Source organism: Oncorhynchus mykiss, chromosome 1, assembly GCF_013265735.2.
Source record: "Oncorhynchus mykiss isolate Arlee chromosome 1, USDA_OmykA_1.1, whole genome shotgun sequence".
NCBI lineage: Eukaryota > Metazoa > Chordata > Actinopteri > Salmoniformes > Salmonidae > Oncorhynchus > Oncorhynchus mykiss.
Window position 1 is genome coordinate 15,910,905 of NC_048565.1, and position 23,351 is coordinate 15,934,255.

General features: G+C 40.7%; 3 protein-coding genes across 4 annotated transcripts in view; all 3 read left to right on the forward strand.

Annotated features, from left to right (window-relative positions):
• Positions 1-228: 228 nt before the first annotated feature.
• LOC110490675 (survival motor neuron protein) lies at positions 229-9,020 on the forward strand. 2 transcript variants are annotated; one of them, XM_021564171.2, is made up of 10 exons: positions 229-402; positions 926-1,051; positions 1,568-1,672; positions 1,772-1,954; positions 6,115-6,309; positions 6,819-6,944; positions 7,132-7,275; positions 7,483-7,644; positions 8,089-8,152; positions 8,474-9,020. In XM_021564171.2, exons 1-9 carry the CDS (start codon positions 355-357, stop codon positions 8,149-8,151), a joined length of 1,152 nt encoding a protein of 383 aa, XP_021419846.1. In that variant the 5' UTR covers positions 229-354; the 3' UTR covers position 8,152; positions 8,474-9,020. The 2 variants fall into 2 exon arrangements, with proteins under 2 accessions (XP_021419846.1, XP_021419900.1); XM_021564225.2 differs by lacking the exon at positions 926-1,051.
• A 576-nt stretch (positions 9,021-9,596) lies between these two features.
• Positions 9,597-11,181, forward strand: cart1 (cocaine- and amphetamine-regulated transcript 1). Its single transcript, XM_021564309.2, has 3 exons — positions 9,597-10,279; positions 10,564-10,647; positions 10,839-11,181. The coding sequence occupies exons 1-3, from the start codon at positions 10,151-10,153 to the stop codon at positions 10,950-10,952; spliced, it is 327 nt and encodes a 108-aa protein (XP_021419984.1). The 5' UTR covers positions 9,597-10,150; the 3' UTR covers positions 10,953-11,181.
• A 417-nt stretch (positions 11,182-11,598) lies between these two features.
• Positions 11,599-23,351, forward strand: part of LOC110490588 (microtubule-associated protein 1B) — a 53,354-nt gene continuing 41,601 nt past the window's right edge. Inside the window, exon 1 of the mRNA XM_021564067.2 lies at positions 11,599-11,784. Within this exon, the coding sequence (XP_021419742.2) occupies positions 11,601-11,784 (184 nt within the window). The 5' untranslated portion in view covers positions 11,599-11,600. The remainder of the gene's footprint in view (positions 11,785-23,351) is intronic.

The following is a 23,351-nucleotide window of genomic DNA, read 5'->3' on the forward strand; positions in this document are numbered from 1 at the left end:
GCAATCTGTTATAGCATTTGGGTTATACGCTATATTGCTGCTATATAAAGGTTTTAGAATTTGCTCATTCTGATTCTACCAAATGGTAGCCTATTTTGCATCCGGGTGGAGAATAATTTACCATACTGTCATAATAATGTGAACGGTATGTTGCGGTTCCACAAGGGGCGCCATTGCAACCATTAATTCAAAGCCATTTAAGAACTACAATTCCCAGAATGCATTGTATCATACACATGGTGCGCTGCAGCTTTTGACACACTCGCGGGAATTTAATGTAATCAATGCTTTGGTTTCTACGTTTGAAACAACTTGCAATAAGTCAATACGTGTGTTTCATTCATCTTAACAGTTATGGCTGAATGTCCAGCAAGTGTTGTATTGCGAAGTGAAGGAGTCGAGGTAAGGGTTTTATAGCATAGCATATCTCCCTTCACCAAGATGATGATGAGGCTAGCTAACGTTAGCCACTGATAAAGTTGACGGCTAGCCGTGCCACCGTCAACTGCTAGCTAGCTAGGTACTTTCTTATTAAATTAGCATTGATTTTAGTTTCTGTTTTGATGTAGAATAAAGGGTATGTGGTTTACTGACAACTCGGCACTGGTAAAGGCCTATAACGAAGCCCTTCAAACATTTCGGGTAAAGTTTGACAAGTATACTAGTGGGTGGATAAGCTCCTTCCCCTATATGTGGTTAAGATAGAGTTAGTGTAGTGCAGACTGCAGATCCATGTATTTAAAAAAACAATCTAAATACATAGTTTGTCACCTAGCTAAAACATTTTATTCAGGAGAATAAAGGGAAAGGGAAACACCATGAGATTTTCTCCCTTGTGAATCATTGGTGGTTGGAATGGCATGAAACCCAAAACAATACATGAATATCAACCTAATGACTCTCATTTGTTTCATTCATCCTTCAGAGCTCAAACATCGAAAAAGAGAGTGGGGAGAAGCTTCTCCCCAATCTACAGAAACTGTTTGAGTCAGAACTGTCTGAATCTTGTGTACCAAGTCTGGAAACAGTTGACCCAAGGGCAAACTCAAAGGTAGTCAATAGATGGAACACAAATGTTTTTGGTGTGTGTAGGCTTGAAGCTTTTCCTCGTGATTTTTGGTCTCTGATTCTCTTAATGCTATGTGGTCAGATGGCCCCTTCTAAGTCACAAGATATACTCCTTGTGAACTGATGATGGGGACATTGGTGGGCATGTGTTAAAACCCGAAAACAACTAGGCCTCGTGTGAATGTCTCCATATCTTCATCAGTAGAACAATGATCCAATAAGAAATCCTGAATCATTTCCTTTGTCTTTGTTTCATCCTTTAGAGCTGAAATGATAAAGAAGAAACTGTCTGAATCATAACTGTTAGGCTATATGGAAGAATAAGATTTGTGGCATGTGGTCAGAGGATGGTCCCTTCCATGTCATGAAATTGACCCCTTATGAACTGATGATGAGAGAGATGTCCTCAAACCAAAACAATTAACATGAATGTCTTAATCAGAAGAACAATTTTCCAATACTGAATCCTGAATAATCTCCTATCATCTTTATCCTTCAGAGCGATGAAAAGGAGAGCGATGAGAAGCTTGCAGACAATCCACAGAAACTCTCTGAATCTTGTGTGCCAAGTAAGGGACAGTTTGACCCAAAGGCAAACTTAAAGGTAATCGGTTAGTCTATAGATGGAAGACTGACATTTTTGTGGTGTATACAGCTTGAATCTTTTTCTTAATGCGCTTTCTATCTGTGATTCTTTGAGCAGTGGGAGATAGGGTCCCACTGCAAGGCTGTGTGGTCACAGGATGGGCGGGTTTATCCTGCCACCCTGGTCTGGTTGGAGGGGGAGCGCTGCAAGGTGAAGTTTGACAACTATGGAAACGAGGAAGAGATGGACCTGAGCGCCGTGCTACCTGAAGCAGTTGACCAGCCCCGGAAGGAGAAACGGGTGAGCCATAGGCAATGGTGTTGCACGGTATACTGAAACTAGAACATGATAAACGTTTTGTCACTAGAATTTGTATTACTTTCGGTACTTCTGTCAAATGTGTGTCACCTGGTCTACTGATTGAGAGAGGATCAGGTCTGTTCCCTTATAGCTTGAGAGCACCGTGTCTGCTCCACTTACTCATGGCTAGCTCTAGCCTGACATGCGGAACCACTTATGCTGCACAAAAGTTAACACATTTGAATAATAATACATGGCACGTAGACATTTTGAAACCACTAATTACTGTTCCCAAAACAATGTCCATTACAGGCTAGAACACTACAGTGCAAGAAGATACCGGTAGCATCCAGCTTTGTAGGCTACCTTTCCTTGCTAGCTTACACTGAAGCCAACATCAATTCACTACCCTAGTCCCTTGTTTGGGATAATATGCAAACCACAATGCAAAATATTGCTGATTGTCACCAAAAACTGTATTCATTAACTTTGTCTCTCCCAGTCAAGAACATCTTTGCCCTAGTCTCAAACTGACTTAGTGTGTGAATGACATCATGGGTCTTAAAGAGACAGTGCACACTTTTATAAAATAAGTGATTGCTTCTTCTATGCAAATGTTGTTGATCAGAACAATAACAAAAGTCCCAAAAGGAAGGTAAACAGATTATATTTCATCTGTAGCCTCATAAAATCAGCCAAAACAAGATTGATAACTCAATGCATGCACACACTCATTGAGTATGCATTCACCTGTATTGTGAATAGGTCTAGGCTACATCTTGATTTACCTAGTATAACAACAGAGATTTACCATTATAATAAATTATTACCATTATGTAGTTTGATGAGTAAAAAACAAAGTTAAATTGATAAATGGATACATTCCAAAGTAAAAAAACAAATAGGCCTAGCATGAACGTCTCCATGTTTTCATCAGAAGAACAATGGTCCAATAACAAATCCTGAATTATTTCCTTTGTCTTTGTTTCATTCTTTAGAGCTGTAATGATGAAAAAGAGAGGGATGAGAAGCATGGAGACAACCCACGAAACTATCTGAATCAAAACTGTTAGGCTATTTGGAAGAATACGATTTGTGGGATATGGTCCCTTCCATGTCAAGAAATGTACCCCTTGTGAATTGATGGGAGAGATGTCCTCAAACCAAAAACAAATAACATGAATGTCTTAATCCGAAGAACAATTTTCCAACATTGAATCCTGAGTAATCTCCTTTGTTTTATCTTTATCTTTCAGAGCGATGAAAAATAGAACGATGAGAAGCTTGCAGACAATCCACAGAAACGTTTTTATTTATTTAACCTTTATTTAACCAGGAAGGGCTCATTGAGATTAAAATCTATTTTTCAATAGCGCCCTGGCCAAGATGGACAGCACCAAGTCATTACAAAAACATTACAGACAGACAACATGAAAAACTACTAGTAATCTAGTAAAAACCATTGAATTCACAAGAGTATAAAACAGCAAATTAAAAACATTGACAGGTCAGGGAATCAGCCTCAAAATCCTTCATCAGTGATTTAAAAACACCAATCGGGACAAGTTCTTCCAGTTTAAAAGTATTTTGGAAGGTGTTCCAAGACGATGGCGCAGAGTACATAAAAGCCCTTTTACCAAATTCAGTTGGGACATTTGGAACAGTTAGCAGGATAAAGTCCAGCGAATGAAGAGAGTACCCACCACATTTCTGAAAAATAAAAATGCACAAATGAAAAGGTAGTAAACCTAGAGAAGGCCAGCCAACCCTGGTATACAAAGTGCAGTGGCGCATAAGGGTTTTGCAGTTTAAAATAAATCTCAAAGTGCCATGGTAAAGAGTGTCAATTGATCTCAAACACATTCATGTATAAAATATCCCAATAGTCTAGTAAAGGCATAAATGTAGCTGATACTAGCCTCCTTCTGGCTTCAAAAGAAAAACAGGCCTTATTCCTAAAATAAAATCCCAATTTCAGCCTCAATTTTTTTGTAAATTGTTGTATATGCAATTTAAAAGAGAGGCCATCATTAATTAAATTTCCAAGATATTTATATGAGGTTACAACCTCAATCTCCTTGCCCTGGCAGGTAGTAATAGGTGAAAGGTTTAGAGGTCTATTTCTTGCATTAGAAAACACCATTAGTTTAGTTTTGTCAGTATTGAGGATGCTTCAATTGACACAAGGTATGTTGAACAGTATAAAAAGCAGTTTGCATGTTCTGGAAAGATTTTGTAAGAGACGAGGCACAACAGTAAATAACAGTATCATCAGCATAAAAATGAAGTTGTGCATTTTGGACATTTGGGTCTAAATAATTCATATAAATAGTGAATAAGAGAGGACAAAGTACAGAGCCTTGGGGCACACCATTCAAGACAGACAATTTAACAGACATAAGCCCATCAAATTGAGTGCACTGAGTTCTATCAGACAGATAATCTGATATCAACTTTGGAGGGGACAATTACATGAAATGTTCTCAAGAGCAATTCCTGAGGGGGACACCAAAAGTAGTGCTGTAACACAGCCTACGTTGTAATATGTTAAATGTAGTGTAACGACCCTGGGTTTATAAGCGCGGAAATCGACCCTGCCGCATGAGCATGCTTTTGCGGCACAGTCGATAGCGCGCCGGACCTCGGGCTAGAAGGTCGAGGGTTCGAGACCTACTCCCTGCTGTTTCATTACATTGGTGTCAGAAGTGGGATCGGACCTTGCATCCACGACAGTGCGTGTGCTTGGCCGGTGAGAGCGTTCCTGTAAGACGTAGAGCCGCAAGCTAGCGCGAGGACGAGCTCTTTGAAAGAACCATAATCACTACTACTGGATAATTGATAGGTACAGTAGTTAACTGAATGGTTGTCCCAACTTTTTCAAATGTTTAAATCATTATAATACTACTACTAATAATAATAGTTATAGCACTGTTCCTTATCAGTCCAGTATGTACCTGGTTAAATAAAGATGAAATAAAACATTCAAAAACTTCCCTGGCGACAATTTAGCTTTTGCAACGAGACCATTAAATATATTTAACGAGGGTGTAGTTCTGTTCAGTTTATCGCTAACCTTATCACAGGGACTTTGAAGCACTACAGCTGCATGCTGATTTTGGAATAAACTGAAGATAGCAAAGATTCCATCTTTGACGACGCCACAAATTGAATAGGTACTAGCTAGCTTGATAGTCAATGTTTGCTTTAGTTTGCGCGCTAGCTCTGCAAATTCAGCTAGTGTGTGAACCCTGCCAACATAAAAATAAAAAATAAACATTGATATGGAGCGATTGACTGGATTAACCTCACGTCAGTTACGTGCATTGAGTGCCTTTCGGACAGTAGATACGAACCCTCTATTACCTTGCCAGCTAAAGAACTGGCAGTGGATCAAACCATTGTGAGGCAAAGGGCGGAATCGCAATCTTTTGAAACGTAAAAACGCGCTATTAAGTGTCTTATAATAATAATCAGCACGAGTACTTTCATTGCGTATTATTAATATTATTGAAATTACATAGTTATGTTTACAGTGATATATTGGGGGGGACAAATCATATTTTTCCCAGGATGGGGGGGTCGTGCCCCCGTCCCCCCTGGGATTTCTGCCTATGAGTTAGCAAACCATGCAACTGCATGCTCCGAAATACCTACACTCGACAATCTCTGCCTTAGTATAGCATGATCAACTGTATCAAAAGCCTTAGAGAGATCAATAAAAAGTGAGACACAGTGCTGTTTTTTGTCAATGGCTTCAGTGATATCATTTAAAACCTTAATGGCTGCTGTAATTGTGCTATGCTTCTTCCTGAAGCCCGATTGGTACATTGATAAAATAGAGTTAGTAAATAAAAACTATTTTAGCTGTTCACTTACAAGGGTTTCAAGTATTTTCACCAGTGGTGACAGCTTTGAGATTGGCCTATAATTATTTAAGAGTTGAAACTCTCAGAAACTGATGTGCCAAATAAGGGACCGGTTGACCCAAAGGAAAACTCAAAAGTAATCAGTTAGACTATACGGGAGAGAGATTTTTGGGATGTGGTCAGCGGATGGCCTCTTCCAAGTCCTGAGATTCACTCTTGTGAATTGATGAATGGAGGAATATCTTAAAACCACATTTTTCCCTTATGGTGTGTATGTATGGCATTGTGTACCAGGTGTGGATGCTGGGTTCCCGGTGTCGTGCTGTGTACTCAGAGGATGGCCTGGTCTACCCAGCGGTGCTGGTGTGGATGAGAGGGGAACGCTGCCGGGTGAAGTTTGAAGGCTACGGGAACGAGGAGGAGCTGGAGCTGAGCACCCTGCTATCGCCAGATGACCTGGGACGACACTGTGGAAGAGCTACTGCCAAGGTGCAACAAGGGGTCAAACTTCACTTGAACCCTCATTTATGTGGCCTTTATGACAGACTCCAGACGGTTCAAGTAAAGTTTGATGGTAAGAGGTTTCAAACTTTAAAGATGCAGTATGCAGAAATCATTCCGCCATTTCCTGGTTGCTAAAAGACAAATAGTTTGCCTTGTTTCAGTTTGTGACAAAACAAGCAAGTATAGTGTAGCAAATCATTGTACCATCTAAACCATCGTGAAATATATTTTCCAATAAACAAAAATAAAGTATTTTCGGCTGTCTGAAGCTGGCGTACAAAAACTAAAGTAAAATACGCAACAACAAAAAAACATAAGAACGGGAAGCATTGAAATAGTGGATATAGAACAGATCTACGGCTTCTTAGAATTGCTTTCAATGAGAATGACATATCTATGACACATTTCTATGTACATTTTGTCGGGTTACCTGAAAACTTCCATATTGAAGCACTGTGTGGGTCAGCCCAGTAAGGCAAGTTTCTCACTCCTAGGCTGTGGAAGGGTTCAGGTCCACTAGTAACAACAACGCAGACTGGAAGAAGGATAGAGAGTGGAGGACACCTCAACAAGAGGGACAAGAGGAGCCTTCCTCACCTCGACCACCTGAGTTTCCTCCAGTGAGTCTGGGTGCTATTCTCTCTTTGAGGACGTCTGGAATACATTGTTGACATGTGGTTATGCTTTACTGATGTCTGATGTTTACAGATAAGGACGTTTGCATTGAAATATGTCAGACTTGTCCACTATGGCATGTTCCAAACTACACATTGTGATATTTGTATGTTTCTCTCTGTGTTGTTTCAGGGAAAAGTCTTTAACCTTGGCAATGAGCAGGGGAATAAGAAGAAGCCAAGTAGTCGGAAAGAGGAACCAAATGGCCGGAGTCGGGAACCAAATGATCACCCGTTTCGTTTTTTTCCTCCAGTGCCACCGCCCAATGGGTCTTTGGTGAGGCTGTTTGCTGTGTGTGTGTTTCTTACCTACATGTCTATCTTCAACCTGTGTGAGATTGGCTACCTCAAGCCTGTACATCCAGCAAGAGTAATATTATTTAATGTCTGTGATATGTTGTGTTTAAAAATAAGAGATCTTCAAAGTTTGTATGAGTATTTTTAATGCTGGTGTAATAATGTATAATGGTATATTCTACTCCAGGACTTCCTGTCACTCCTGCCTCCTCCTCCACCTCCACCGTGTATATGGCCCCCCCGAGCAGGGCTGGTGGATGCTGGCGATGGGCTAGGCTCGTCCGTTACAGACTTATCCAGCATGCTGCTCTCCTGGTACCTGTGTGGCTACCACACTGGCTGCTACATGGTTAGCAAGAGCCTCTTCCATTTCTAGACCATTTGTTCCTATTGACGGAAACGCTGCTATGTTCATAGGTTCTATTGCCGCATTCAAAACAACTCGGAAATCTCTGACTTCAGAGGAACTATGAAAAATAAAATAAATAAATGAGCTCCGACTGGGGAAAAATCGATTTTAATGGTCATCCAACTCGGAATTCCATCTTGGGCCTCTTTCTAGAGCTCCGACCTGAATATCACTGATGACGTGATTTGACCTCATATTTTTCCTGTTGTTTTGAACGCGGCAACTGTTAATGTCAATACTCCCCATTTAACATTTCAGAGTCTCATATGGGATATGACGTCCACCTTAAAATCTCCTTCAATCTCTTATCAGATCATGATTTAATTACTACTAAAGGAAACTGATTTCGTAATGATATATGGAACGTTACATTTTGGTACTTAGGCAATGCAGCAGACAGCGGCAAGTCACAAGAGGGCTCATAAAGAGAAACGGGCAGAGGAATAAGGTAAAGTGATCTTTCATGTGGTTTCAATTCCAATTCACTGTAACTCAACTGCTTTATCAAAGGATAATTGTAATATTTTAATTGGAGAAAGTGGGATAGCTCTAACATATCGATCTATAGCAATTGATTATAACTGAAGGTCTATTTTGGAACTTACAGAAGTAAAGGCCTACATTTTGCAGTCACTGAAGATTGTAGACTGAATAAATATCTTATGATGATATATATATATTAGTACCTACGATACAAGCCTGAGGATTCTACAGGTAGGCTATGTACTATTAAGTGCTCAGAACTGTCTTCCTGCCTTTTCCCTTTCAGGTTGGTTTAAGACCCTAGAATGGGGAAGAAGACGAAAAGAGCTGTTCTCTTGAAACAGGACGAGTTCCAAAGACTGAATGTTCTTGTACTACACAGAGGTAGTCCAGTTGGGGCTCTGTGTCTGATGCATTGCAGTTGTCAGTTTTTTTTCTTACTGAAGATGGGTGTCGTGACCAGAAGATGATTGTGGATAGGGGTATGGTGTTAAGGGTACGGTGACCCTAGCTCATCAAGCTGTTAACTCAGCACTTCCAAGAGGCTTTTTGGGAGGATATTTTTACTTTGACGTTTTTGGCACTTTATTATTTATTTTTTTACTGTTGGAAAAAGCTTTTCAAATGTTTTTTTTTTGGGGGGGGAAATAAAATAATGGGACAGCTAGTTTATGGTCAAGTGGAGAAAAAAAATGAATGAATTGTTAATCCTGCTTTTTTTTTTATGTCAGTTTAAGTTCATTTTGGGAGTTTATTTTATTACTGTACATTTGAAATATTTTTGGATTCTTTTTTTAAATGTTATTTTTCAAGAAAACATTTATTCAACCAAATCGCATGCCTTTGCATTTCTTATACATGTTTTATGTAGATAAAATGTAATGGTTGAAAATGATTGCAAATGTAATATCGGACTGTAGGTTTTTGGATGTCTCAAACCACCCCCGCATGGTTTCATCTCCTCACCTTTAACCCTGAGCTTCACCACATGGTTTTCTTCAGCACATAAGAACTATAGTGTCAATATTAGACCAAATAATTAAACCATGTTTCTCGGAAATGTCTATTGAGTAGGGAGTAGTAAAATGTTTATACTTTATAACACACAAAGGTTTAGCATGCCGTTTTTCAGTTGCATCAAGTATATATGTGCAGCCTAAATGCAGAAAATGTGGTTAAAATGATTTGAATCTGAAATCAAACAAACCCTCACCAGTCACCATAAAATATAAATGTTGTATTGTCTATCTCTGTGGGTGACGCAGTATTCTGAGTATGACACTGGGTCAATTGGAACAAACCTTGGGTCAAGGATGAGGTTATGCCCACAAGAGGAGATGGGAAGCAGACCTGGTTTGACGTAGATGGTCAAAAGATCAGATGACACGTAGGACCCTCAAAATAGCAGTGATTTAGAATCTATTGGGAATTTGAATACTAAAGTTAAGATACAGGCAGTTTTTTTGTAAAGGGTCCTTAGCAGTAAAGCTGTGAGATTTCTATGGATTTGGTCTAGGATGCACAATAGCTGCTAATATTGCCAACAACTCAAAATGTGCTGTTGTGATTTTCACAGCCTATGTGTTCTTAATAAAGAACATTGAAGCCTCCTTAATCCTTATTTTGGGGCTTCAACTCAAACTATTTCTTCATTCCCTAGAGGGAATACCTTTATGGAAATGCCATTTTGCCAGACAAAATGCCTGAGTTCAGTTCGTTATGTTCCCCTTTAAAAATAGCGTGTACACGTGCTAATACTTTTGCTATTTGAACACATTTGCCCGGAAATGTTAAATGTCAAATAATTCGATAATTTCAGTGTTATGAATATTGCAGCAGATGATGTCAAAGCAACGTATAAAACCTTGGTCCAGGTTGCCTGCCAGCCAGAATGCTAGCCTAGACCTACTGATTCGCCTGCTTTGCTATCAACTTCCAATCAGGTTCCGCGCGTTTCAGCACCATGGTCGGCAGCCTTCTTCTCATCCTCTGCGCTACCTGCTCGGTGTTGGTGGTGCTGGCCAGCTCCCACGACTTTCTGGAAACACGCTCCCCTGAAGACCCCATAAAGACACAAGAAGAACAAGAATTGGTGAGATAAAAACATACTCGTTATGCGCAAAAAAATAAAATATTTTTAAGGGTTTTATATAGGCCCACCAATAGGATTCTAAAAGGTACATTGCTCAATAACTTGGACGGATGGTTTTGAGGTATATCAATTCACACATCATGCGCACATTGATTGCTCAAATGGACGCTAATACACACCTCATAATGGTGAAACTTAGATTGGCGGTATGTTTATAGACTGCCATTGCAGACAGAGAATAAATATGAACATGTCAAACTAAACATGTTTCTTCTACTCTATAGTTTGAAGCTTTACAAGAGGTTCTTGAAAAACTACAGAGTAAGCAGATGCCGGCCTATGAGAAGAAGTTGGGTTGGGTTCCCATGGTAAGGAATAGTTTTAGGATTGACTTAATTGAAATGGAATTGTTTTGTAGAAACTTGGTAAGACATATGTCTGAACATGGACATTTTTATATTTTGCGTGACAATGATTCTGTGTGTTATTTTAAAGTCGGCTCCAGTCGACCAATCTACAGCAAAAATAAATGTAGGCTGTATGTTCTCTGTGTTGACAGTGTGATGCTGATGCGGGTCAGCAATGTGCAGTTCGCAAAGGTGCAAGAATTGGGAAGTTGTGCGAGTGTCCACGGGGAACATCTTGCAACTTCTCCATCCTCAAATGCTTTTAGGGAATCGAGGATGACAGCTACCATCGGGATGACTCAATGTTGTATGAGGACAAATAGTGTATTCTCAAATCTTGCTGTTTTAGATATGTAAATGTGTAAGAATGGAATAAACATAACTTTTTTGAAGACTTCTGAAGACTGCCTGCTTGAACGGATTTTTTTGTAGGGAGTAATGCAACAATGATATGTCACATCTCTGCATTGAAATTGGAGACATGAGAAGTAACTGGCTCCACAGGGGCAACAGACATTTCGAGAAGCAACAGATTTTAATTGGAGAAAGGGAAACCACCTGAGTAACAACTGATAATAATGAATATGATAATTGCAACAGATGATCTCAAAGCGAGTATAACATCTTGGTCCAGGTTGTCAATAATAATGAATAATGATATTAATTATATCGTATAACAGCGTATTATCCTATAATAATTAGGTTACCATAATAATCGTAATAGGCCTTAATATGAGATTTTTGGCAAACTATTTGAGACTTTATTTCCGATTTATGTTTAGAGAATATACTTGAATATGAGTTTATTTACTGTAGTTACGGTACCCTTATCCCTGACCACAGGGATCCGATTGGTCTGGAAAGTGTCAATCTACAGAGTTTCCGCCCTATACATAAAGTAGGGGCGTCTCTGTATGGCATTATTTGCCAAACTTTTCAACATGGCGACACAACAAACTGAAGAGGTGGAAGCAATGGAAAATGTGAACCGAACTTTGCATCCTGGCTTCAGCAACGACAAGTATTCTCTGCTTGTCATTGTCGGTGAACATAGTCGGACTGGACTTGTGGACTACGTGGTTGCAGAGATAGAGAGAGGTAATGTGGCCCATTTTATGTCTGTCGAATTATGAATTAGCGCCTGCCCGCGGTTTCTTCTGTCCTGACTTGGCTCGAGCTATAGCTCGGTTAGCACAGGTGACATTGTCTAGGCGCATATTGTACTGTACTACTCAACCTTTAAGTATACGTCGTCAACCAATGGTTCTAACTAATTGCAAATCAACGCACAAATCGGCAAATTGGTAATTGACTTTGAAATATCACACTAGTCTCGTGAATGTATGCAATATTTTCTCGACAAAGCAGGGGCGTCATGCATTCCCAAAATCTGAGGGGGCACAAAGTGTGAGGATGGTTGGGTTGAGGGTCAGGGTATGTCTGAAGGGGGGCTAGGCTAGGTCTCCAACAGCTGACATGGCTTTTTCCTGCAATTTACAGCCATAATCCATGAGGTGTGGAAACACTTTGTTGCATTTATAGATTCAGTCTTGTTGCTTTGTCTGCATGCTATGTCTTGCTTGTCCTATGTTGCTCTGTGTGTACTCACTGCTCATTGATCGTCTGTATTTTAATTGTTTTTAATAACCTGCCCAGAGACTGCGGTTGAAAATGACTAGCACTTTTACTGAAACGTTGATTAATGTGCACTGTAACTGTAAAAATAGAATTAAGCATTATGATTGTGTTTGTTTTATGTCAAAAAGGTATATTTTCCTGCAACTCAAAGCATCTCTCGAGCGGTCTGTATCCGTTGACAGGTGTTTCTTATTTTTATTTTTTTTTTTACAAAAAAATGCTTCTCTGTGTGTCTGCTAAAATCTGGGTCAGATATTAAAAGGAATGTGAGCCTTAGGGTGCGTTCTTAAATTGTTTTACTATTAAATTGTTGCCAGCAGCACATTTAGTTACCAACGCTCCAGGTAACGAAACAGCCTAACCTGCTCTGCTCTGCTCTGCTCTGCTAGGGAAAGTAAAATGGTCAGAGTGAGGTGTTCTCTCATTTGTTTCTGGAAATAGCTAGCAAGCTAGCCAACTTTAGCCATTTGGCTTGGATGCTTGACTGTCATGGTGAGATAAGAACACTCAGATCAAACCTACTTCTCGGCCAGATCGTCCAGTGTGCGCTCTGAGAGCGTAACACTCTAAATTTACGAACGGACAATCCAACAACACTCCTAATTTACGAATGCCCAGAGTGCACTCTGAGCACACAATGGCACTCCAGAATGAATTTATGAACTCATCCTTATTCAGTATTTTTTTTAATTATATTATTCCTTGCTTTTCTAAAGTCTACTAAATTTGCCAGAAGGCATGCCAACTAAGATGGTTAGACAAGCTAGCTACTTTAACTTGATTGATAGCTTGAAATTGCTTCTTGGTAGCTAGGTTGAGGTTGGAAGGTTGGAACCTATCTGGGCTAGGTAAAGGCAACTTCATAAAATTGCTAGGTGGCTTGTAGTGTTACAGATATAAATATTTTTAAACGGGACAAATCTGAGGGGGCACTTGCCCCCTATGGGCGCTACACCTCTGTGACCAAGTACATAATCAAATATGATGCCTGATGCCTGTTTTCAGCAGACAGAAAATGGAAAGATGAGGGGGAGATGGAAGCCAGTAAGGGATAACAACAAAGATTTTGGATCTACTAGAGATGGTTAGCAGTGGGCCCCTGCATTGTGTGTTAGTGTAAGATCACAAAACAAAATTGACTTAACACCATGGTATAGCTGAATGAATCATATTAACTATATGTAAATATTAGGCTATTAGCATACACATCTAGCTAGTTATGCTGAGGTCATCGTCTTGTACAGACTAGCCTTACCAGCCACACTGCAGATCACTCTTTTATCCCATGGCAGCAATCCCACCGAAGAGAGGAGGATACAGATGTTGAGCCCTATCTAAGGAGAATAACAGCTTTTGCCTCAGTTTCTAAGGACATTGCAAAATGGTGTGATGTTTGTTAACTAGACTTAACATATTGAGCAGGGGAAGATACTTTTTAGATCACATTAGTCTAGGTTTTACTATTGCTCAGTGTTTATCTTGCTTGGATGTTGTATCTTCCTCATCCCTTTAAGACAACTTGTTTTAGAGAGGTTTATCTTGGCTTGTGTTTTTAATGACGTCTGTCCGGTTCAAAGATGCCACTGTGCTGGACTTCTGGAGGATTCTCACTGGGAAGAACTCCACTGCGCACTGACTGCTTCAGGGTCAACACATCATTGTAAAGGTTTTGCCTTTCGAGACCACTCAAGACCTCAGGGTCCTCTGGTCTAACACAAAATCATCAGGGTCATCGTCAGGTGAATGCACCAAGCAACACAGAAAGGGAGTGCTTTTTTTCTCGAGCTTCCAAGTGTTTTTTTTTTTTTTAATTCTCCAAAGGGGGGAGTCTTGCTGTTTGTTTTAGTTTAGTTACGAACATGCAACCTTACACGGAACCCACAACGGCTGCGCGCGAGCGCCATTGTGCATACATTTATTTTGTCCCCCCACACCAAAAGCGATCACTGCACGCAGGTTAAAATATCAAAACAAACCCTGAACCAATTATATTAATTTGGGTACAGGTCAAAAAGCATAGCAAATTTGTCCTATTTAGCTAGCTTTCTGTTACTAGCTAATTTGTCCTGGGATATAAACATTGAGTTGTAATTTTACCTGAAATGCACAAGGTCCTCTACTCCACCAATTAATCCATACACAAAACGGTCAACCGAGTCGTTTCTAGCCATCCCTCTTCCTTCCAGACTTTTTCTTTTGCGATTGGCAAGTTTCATTGATTAGGTACATTACTGCCATTGACCTCGTTTCTTTCAGTCACCCACGTGGGACTTGGGTACCTGCTTCTATAAACCAGGAGAGGCAGGACTTGCAGCGCGATCTGCGTCAGAAATAGAACAGATTTTTATTTTAGCCCTTGGCAACGCAGACGCTCGTTGGCAGTGCGAGCAGTGTGGGTGCAATAATTGAATAACACAGATTTCTACATTTTATTTTGCAATGCTCGCACATGCAACGCGTGCGGTCAGCCTGTTAGCATTTGTCATAGTGTTGCATTATTAGCTCTGACTAGTAGACACAGTTTGTAGTAAGCTTTAACCACTCCAATGCTAGCTTGTATCACTAACACATCACTACAAGCCTCTTGCTTGTAGTTTAGGATCTTTTGCACTCATGCTTCAGTGAATAGCAGAAAATTATATTCCCAAATGTCAACATCCTGATTTGTGTGTCACCCCTGTGTAGCGTTAGAGTTAATGGAAGTATATGAGTTTTCCATCGCATTGGGCTACTTGGAAAATAAGTAACAAATCAAATGGGGATTTGATTTCCATGCTTTTTGCATAGGCTTTAAGACTCTGCTGCTACATTTAGCATGTTCTCGTTCTAATAGTTTCCCCATGCTCACCAACATTACTTGATTCCCATCAATTCATGCAAGTTGGTGACTTGAGTACCATTACAGGAATTGACTACAAATGTCAATGAATAGTTTTGTGCTATAATTGTCTTGTCGTTCCATGTGATGGAATGGTGAAGTCTCTCTGACTCCCAGCTCTGGGCTTGTAGAAGCCAGAAAGCCTGAGAGCCCAGCCCACACTGCAGAGCATAAATAATGCAGCCCATTTACTTCAGCTTGGATTCACCAGAGTGGAAGTGTCTTCTTCGGCAGGATGTACATGTTGTTTCCTCCGCCACACTTTCAGTGTTGGGCTATTCAGAGTTAGTTATCACCGTCCAGACAGACTCCATCAACCCTACAGTCCAGAGGTGAGAAAGTGCTACCCATAATACCCTGGATTGCTTGCTAGGAGAGTGTGGTCCTTAAATGCAGGCGTTAGGTAAATTGTCAGTCACATTCAATGTTGTCAGCCATTTGTGACTAGTTTCAGGAAACTAGGTGTACGTCCCGGGTCACTACTTCACAGAAGAGACTTTTATTATATCAAAATGTGTTTTTTTTGGCAGAAATGCCTTCTGGAAGATGTGAACTTTAATGTGTCTTAATAACAGACCTGTATGCCATCTATAAATATGAATAAAATTGTTAAATTACGAGCCTAGTTGGTTTAGCCACAGAAAAGGGCAGCAACCTTCCCGCTAGCCATGCATAGCTGAGATCATTTTTGGGCTGGATATGCTGAAAGTTGAGTTCGGATTGGTCTTCCAAATTGCATGCTTCTGTCTATTTGAGCTGGTCAGTATGTGTAGGTAATCATTTTCATTTCAAGTTAAAGGGTAGTGTTATCTAGCTAGCTAACATTAGCTGTCTAGCTAGCTAGCTAACATTACGTGTATCATATTATTTGTATCTCGGAGCCATTTGCTTTGCTAGTTATAGCCTAATGTTAGCTAGCTAACGTTAAACCTGGTTGGTTAGCTACCTGCAGGGTAGTAACGTCATGAGTTGGGATTATGGTTAATTGTTTAGCTAGCTAGCAACACATCTTCAAGTATCAATTTCAATAGAATGTCACTGCGACAACGGTTGATAGACTTAGCTGGTAAATTTGCTCTGGCTATCTACTCCGATTTCAGAGCACTCTCGTCTGTGTGCCAGAGCACAGAATAACTGACGAATTCCTGAAAGCTCAACACCCGTTGAATATGGCCAATGTCTGTCAGTAAACGTTGGCCAAAAAAAAGCGTAAATTGTTGCCAGCAGCACAGTTGCAGTCACCAACACTCTGGATAACTTAACAGCTTAACCAGCTCTGCTAGGTCGAGTAAAATGGTCTGAGCTGTTCTCTCATTTGTCTGGAAGTAGTTAGTAAGCTAGCCAACATTAGCATGTTAGCTTGGGTGCTTGACTGTTGTTGTTGTTAGGACAGAACTCTCAGATCAACCCTAAAAGAGATGGGTGGGGCTAAAACTTAAGAGGGTGTGAACAATGTTGAATTGCTGTAGACGAAGTAGCTACCAAAATATTCGAAGGCCATTTTCTCAAAAGTGAGGTTACAAGTTGATCAACTTTCAAAGCAGAATTCTTTCCCATTGTTCTTCAAATGCAGTGTATGATATACCATTTTGTAGCTCTGTGTCTCTGCTTTTATTCAATGTAAAAAACACAAATTTAAAATGTTGCTTCATAAGATCGAATCAAGGTGCTCGGTCACATATCTGGTTCAGCTTGGGCTGGCGTAGGGTATTGGGGACAATGCTGCTGTGTGTGTGATTGTCCAAACGCTAGACTTAGGCTGCGATTTGTTGAGCTTGTACCACATAAGGAGACTGGGTGTGTAAAGTTCAGTCCTTTTGAATGTTTGTTCATGGTAACGGCTGAAGTGAGTTTTGGCAGTCGGTCATTTACAGTGCCTTCAGAAAGAATTCACACCCCTTGCCTTTTTCATATTTTGTTGTTGCAGCCTGCATTTAAAATGGATTAAATTGACTGTGTCACTGATGTACACACAATACCCCATAATGTCAAAGTGGAGTTATGTTTATAGACATTTTTACAAATCAATAAAAAATGAAAAGCTGAAATGTCTTGTGTCAATAAGTATTTAACCCTTTTTTGTTATGGCAAGCCTAAATAAGTTAACGTGCTTAACTTCTTGACGCTACCCATCCCTTAAGCGGGATAATTGTCATCAGCAACCGCTGAATAGCATAGCGCCACAGTCAAATAACATTCCAAAAAAATATTCATATTCATGAAATCACAAGTGCAATATTACAAAACACAGCTTAGCCTTTTGTTAATCCACCCATCTCAGATTTTGAAATTATGCTTTACAGCGAAAGCAATCCAAGCATTTGTAAGTTTATCGATAGCATAGAAAAACATTATGTACACTAAGCATTAAGTAGCTAGGTCACGAAAATCAGAAAAGCAATCAATTTAATCGTTTACCTTTGATCTTTGGATGTTTTCACTCACGAGACTCCCAGTTACACAACAAATTTTCCTTTTGTTCCATAAAGATTATTTTTATATTCAAATACCTCCGTTTGTTTGTCGCGTTATGTTCAGAAATCCACAGGAAAGAGCGGTCACGACAACGCAGACAAATTCCAAATAATATCCATAATGTCCACAGAAACATGTCAAACAATTTTTATAATCAAGCCTCAGATTGTTTTTAAAATATATATTCGATAATATATCAACCGTGAGTGTAGGTTTTTCAATAGGACCGGGAGAAACAATGGCCGATTTACTCACTCTGAGTGCCCCCACCTATCCACTTATGCAATGTGATATTTTTCGCTAATTTTTGAAAATAAAAGCCTGAAACTATGTCTAAAGACTGACACCTTAGGGAAGCCATAGAAAAATGAATCTGGTTGATATCCCTTTAAATGGAGGATAGGCATACATAGGAACAGAGGTTTCAAAATAAGAGGCACTTCCAGATTGGATTTTCCTCAGGTTTTCGCCTGCAATATCAGTTCTGTTATACTCACAGACAATATTTTGACAGTTTGGAAACTTTAGAGTGTTTTCTATCCTAATCTGACAATTCTATGCATATTCTAGTTTCTGGGGCTGAGAAATAGGCGGTTTCAAATGGGTACGTTTTTTTAGCCAAAAACGAAAATAATGCCCCCTACACGCAAAAGGTTAAGTCAGATAAGTTGCATGGACTCACTCTGTGTGCAATACTAGTGTTTAACATGATTTTTGAATGACTACCACATATCTGTACCCCATACATACACAATCATCTGTAAGGTCCCTCTGTCAAGCAGTGAATTTTAAGCACATATTGATGCACAAATACCAGGGACGTTTTCCAATTGTTCGCAAAGAAGGGAACCTATTGGTAGATTAAAATAAAAAATAAATAAAAAAAACACGACATTGAATATCCCTTTCAGCATGGTGCGGTTATTAATTACACTTTGGATGGTGTGTCAATACACTAAGTCATTAAAAACATATAGGCGCCCTTCATAACTCATTTGCCGGAAAGGAAGGAAACCATTAAGGGATTTCACCATGAGGGCAATGGTGATTTTAAAACAGTTCAACTTTAATGGCTGTGATAGAACTGAGTATGAATCAACAACATTGTAGTTACTTCACAATACTAACCTAAATTACAGAGTGAAAAGGAAGCCTGTACAGAATACAAATATTCCAAAACCTGCATCTTGTTTGCACAAAAGGAATATTGCAAAACATATTGCAACACATTTTTGTCCTAAATACAAAGTGTTATGTTTGGGGTAAATCCAACACATCACTGCGTACCACTCTTCATATTTTCAAGCATTGTGGTGGCTGCGTCATGTTACTGGTATGCTTGTCATCTGCAAGAGCCTGGGACTTTTGTTTTTTAGGATAAAAAAGAAACAAAATATAGCTAAGCACAGGCAAAATCCTAGAGGAAAACTTGGTTCAATCTACTTTCCAACAGACACACTGGAAGACAAATTCACAGGCCAAATATAAAACTCAGCAAAAAAAGAAATGACCTCACTGTCAACTGCATTATTTTCAGCTAACTTTAACATGTGTAAATATTTGTACGAACGTAAGATACAACAACTGAGACATAAACTGAACAAGTTTCATAGACATGCGACTAACAGAAAGCTGCATTAAATACTGCAGTGCATCTCCTCACAGACTGCACCAGATTTGTCAGTTCGTGCTGTGAGATGTTACCCCACTCTTCCACCAAGGCACCTGCAAGTTGACAGATATTTCTGGGGGGAATGGCTTTAGCCCTCACCCTCTGATCGAATAGGTCCCAGATGTGCTCAATTGGATTGAGATCCGGGCTCTTCGCTGGCCATGGCAGAACACTGACATTCCTGTCTTGCAGGAAATCACGCACAGAACGAGCAGTATGGCTGGTGGCATTGTCATGCTGGAGGGTCATGTCAGGATGAGCATGCAGGAAGGGTACCACATGAGGGAGGAGGATGTCTTCCCTGTAACGCACAGCGTTGAGATTGCCTGCAATGACAACACGCTCAGTCCGATGATGCTGTGACACAACTCCCAAGAACATGACGAACCCTTCACCTCCAAATCGATCCTGCTCCAGAGTACAGGCCTAGGTGTAACACTCATTCCTTCGACGATAAATGAAAATCCGACCCTCACCCCTGGTGAGACAAAACTGCGACCCGTCGGTGAAGAGCACTTTTTGCCAGTCCTATTTGTGCCCATAGGCGACGTTGTTGCCTGTGATGTCTGGTTAGGACCTGCCTTACAACAGGCCTACAAGCCCTCAGTCCAGCCTCTCTCAGCCTATTGCGGACAGTCTGAGCACTGGTGGAGGGATTGTGCGTTCCTGATGTAACTTGGGAAGTTGTTGTTGCCATCCTGTACCTGTCTCGCAGGTGTTCGAATGTACCGATCCTGTGCAGCTGTTGTTACATGTGGTCTGCCACTGCGAGGACGATCAGCTGTCCGTCCTGTTTCCCTGTAGCGCTGTCTTGGGCTTCTCACAGTATGGACATTGAAATGTATTGCCCTGGCCACATCTGCAGTCCTCATGCCTCCTTGCAGCATGCCTACGGCACGTTCACGCAGATGAGCAGGGACCCTGGGCATCTTTGGTGTTTTTCAGAGTCAGTAGAAAGGCCTCTTCTAGTGTCCTAAGTTTTCATAACTGTGACCTTAATTGCCTACTGTCTGTAAGCTGTTAGTGTCTTAACTACCGTTCCACAGGTGCATGTTCATTAATTGTTTATGGTTCTTGAACAACCATGGGAGACAGTGTTTAAACCCTTTACAATGAAGATCTGTGAAGTTATTTGGATTTTTACTAATTATCTTTGAAAGACCGGGTCCTGCTGAGTTAGTTTACATTGGTTGCCTAGTTACAATTTTTACCTAAATTAGCTTAGCCATGTAAGTCTTGCAATAGACTATCTAACAATGATCAACAACCAACTTGACTGAGCATTGGCAGGGTAGCCTAGTGGTTAGAGTGTTGGACTAGTAGCCGAAAGGTTGCAAGTTCATATCCCCGAGCTGACGAGGTAGAAATCTGTCATTCTGCCCCTGAACAGGCAGTTAACCCACTGTTCCTAGGCCGTCATTGAAAATAAGAATTTGTTCTTAACTGACTTGCCTAGTTTAATAAAGGTTAAAAAAATAAGAAGAAGAAGAAATTTGAAAAAAACAAGGGCAAATATTGTACAATAGAGGTTGACCGATTTTATGATTTTTCAACACCGATTTATTGGAGAACCAAAAAAAGCAGATGCCGATTTTTATTTTTTAAATTAAATTTTCACATATTTGTAATAATGACAATTACAACAATACTGAATTAACACTTTTATGTTAACTTAATATAATACATCAATATTTGGTCTCAAATAAATAATGAAACATGTTCATTTTGGTGTAAATAATGCAAAAACAGTGTTGTAGAAGAAAGTAAAAGTGCAAAATGTGCCATGTAAAAAAGCTAACGTTTAAGTTCCTTGCTCAGAACATGAGAACATTTGAAAGCTAGTGGTTCCTTTTAACATGAGTCGTCAATATTCCCAGTTAAGAAGTTTTGGGTTGTAGGAATTATAGGACCATTTGTATTTCATATACCTTTTGACTATTGGATGTTCTTGCAGGCACTTTTGTATTGCCAGCCTAATCTTGGGAGTTGATAGGCATGAAGTCATTGACAGCACTGTGCTTCAAGCATTGCGAAAAGCTGCGGGCAAACGCAGGAAAGTGCTGTTTGAATGAATGCTTACGAGCATGCTGCTGTCTACCACCGCTCAGTCAGACTGCTCTATCAAATCATGGACTTAGTTAAAATATAATAAACACACAGAAATACAAGCCTTTGGTCATTTATATGGGCAAATCTGGAAACTAGCATTTCGAAAACAAAAGGTTTATTCTTTCAGTGAAATACGGAAACTGTTCCGTATTTTATAGAACGGGTGGAAACCCTAAGTCTAAATATTGCTGTTACATTGAAGGTTGTGCAATGTTAAGTCATAATTATGTAAAATTCTGGCAAATTAATGATGGTCTTTGTTAGGAAGAAATGCTCTTCACACAGTTCGCAGCGAGGCAAGCGGCCCAAACTGCTGCATATACCCGGACTCTGCTTGCACTGAACGCAAGAGAAGTGACACTTTCCCTAGTTAATATTGCCTGTTAACATGCATTTCTTTTAACTAAATATGCAGGTTTAAAAAAATACACTGCTCAAAAAAATAAAGGGAACACTTAAACAACACAATGTAACTCCAAGTCAATCACACTTCTGTGAAATCAAACTGTCCACTTAGGAAGCAACACTGATTTGACAATACATTCCACATGCTGTTGTGCAAATGGAATAGACAACAGGTGGAAATTATAGGCTATTAGCAAGACACCCCCAATAAAGGAGTGGTTCTGCAGGTGATAACCACAGACCACTTCTCAGTTCCTATGCTTCCTGGCAAATGTTTTGGTCACTTTTGAATGCTGGCGGTGCTTTCACTCTATTGGTAGCATGAGACGGAGTCTACAACCCAGACAAGTGGCTCAAGTAGTGCAGCTCATCCAGGATGGCACATCAATGCGAGCTGTGGCAAGAAGGTTTGCTGTGTCTGTCAGCATAGTGTCCAGAGCATGGAGGTGCTACCAGGAGACAGGCCAGTACATCAGGAGACGTGGAGGAGGCCGTAGGAGGGCAACAACCCAGCAGCAGGACCGCTACCTCCGCCTTTGTGCAAGGAGGAGCAACATGACCTCCAGTAGGCCACAAATGTGCATGTGTCTGCTCAAACGGTCAGAAACCGACTCCATGAGGGTGGTATGAGGGCCCGACGTCCACAGGTGGGGGTTGTGCTTACAGCCCAACACCGTGCAGGATGTTTGGCATTTTCCAGAGAACACCAAGATTGGCAAATTCGCCACTGGCGCCCTGTGCTCTTCACAGATGAAAGCAGGTTCACACTGAGCACATGTGACAGACGTGACAGTTTGGAGACGCCGTGGAGAACGATCTGCTGCCTGCAACATCCTCCAACATGACCGGTTTGGCGGTGGGTCAGTCATGGTGTGGGGTGGCATTTCTTTGGGGGGCCGCACAGCCCTCCATGTGCTCGCCAGAGGGTAGCCTGACTGCCATTAGGTACCGAGATGAGATCCTCAGACCCCTTGTGAGACCATGTGCTGGTGCGGTTGGGCCTGGGTTGCTCCTAATGCAAGTCAATGCTAGACCTCATGTGGCTGGAGTGTGTTAGCAGTTCCTGCAAGAGGAAGGCATTGATGCTATGGACTGGCCCGCCCGTTCCCCAGACCTGAATCCAATTGAGCACATCTGGGACATCATGTCTCGCTCCATCCACCAACGCCACGTTGCACCACAGACTGTCCAGGAGTTGGCGGATGCTTTAGTCCAGGTCTGGGAGGAGATCCCTAAGGAGACCATCCGCCACCTCATCAGGAGCATGCCAGGCGTTGTAGGGAGGTCATACAGGCACGTGGAGGCCACACACACTACTGAGCCTCATTTTGACTTGTTTTAAGGACATTACATCAAAGTTGGATCAGCCTGTAGTGTGGTTTTCCACTTTAATTTTGAGTGACTCCAAATCCAGACCTCCATGGGTTGTTCTAGCTGTGTCTGAATCCTGGCTTAGGAAGACCACCAAAAATTCAGACATTTTAATTC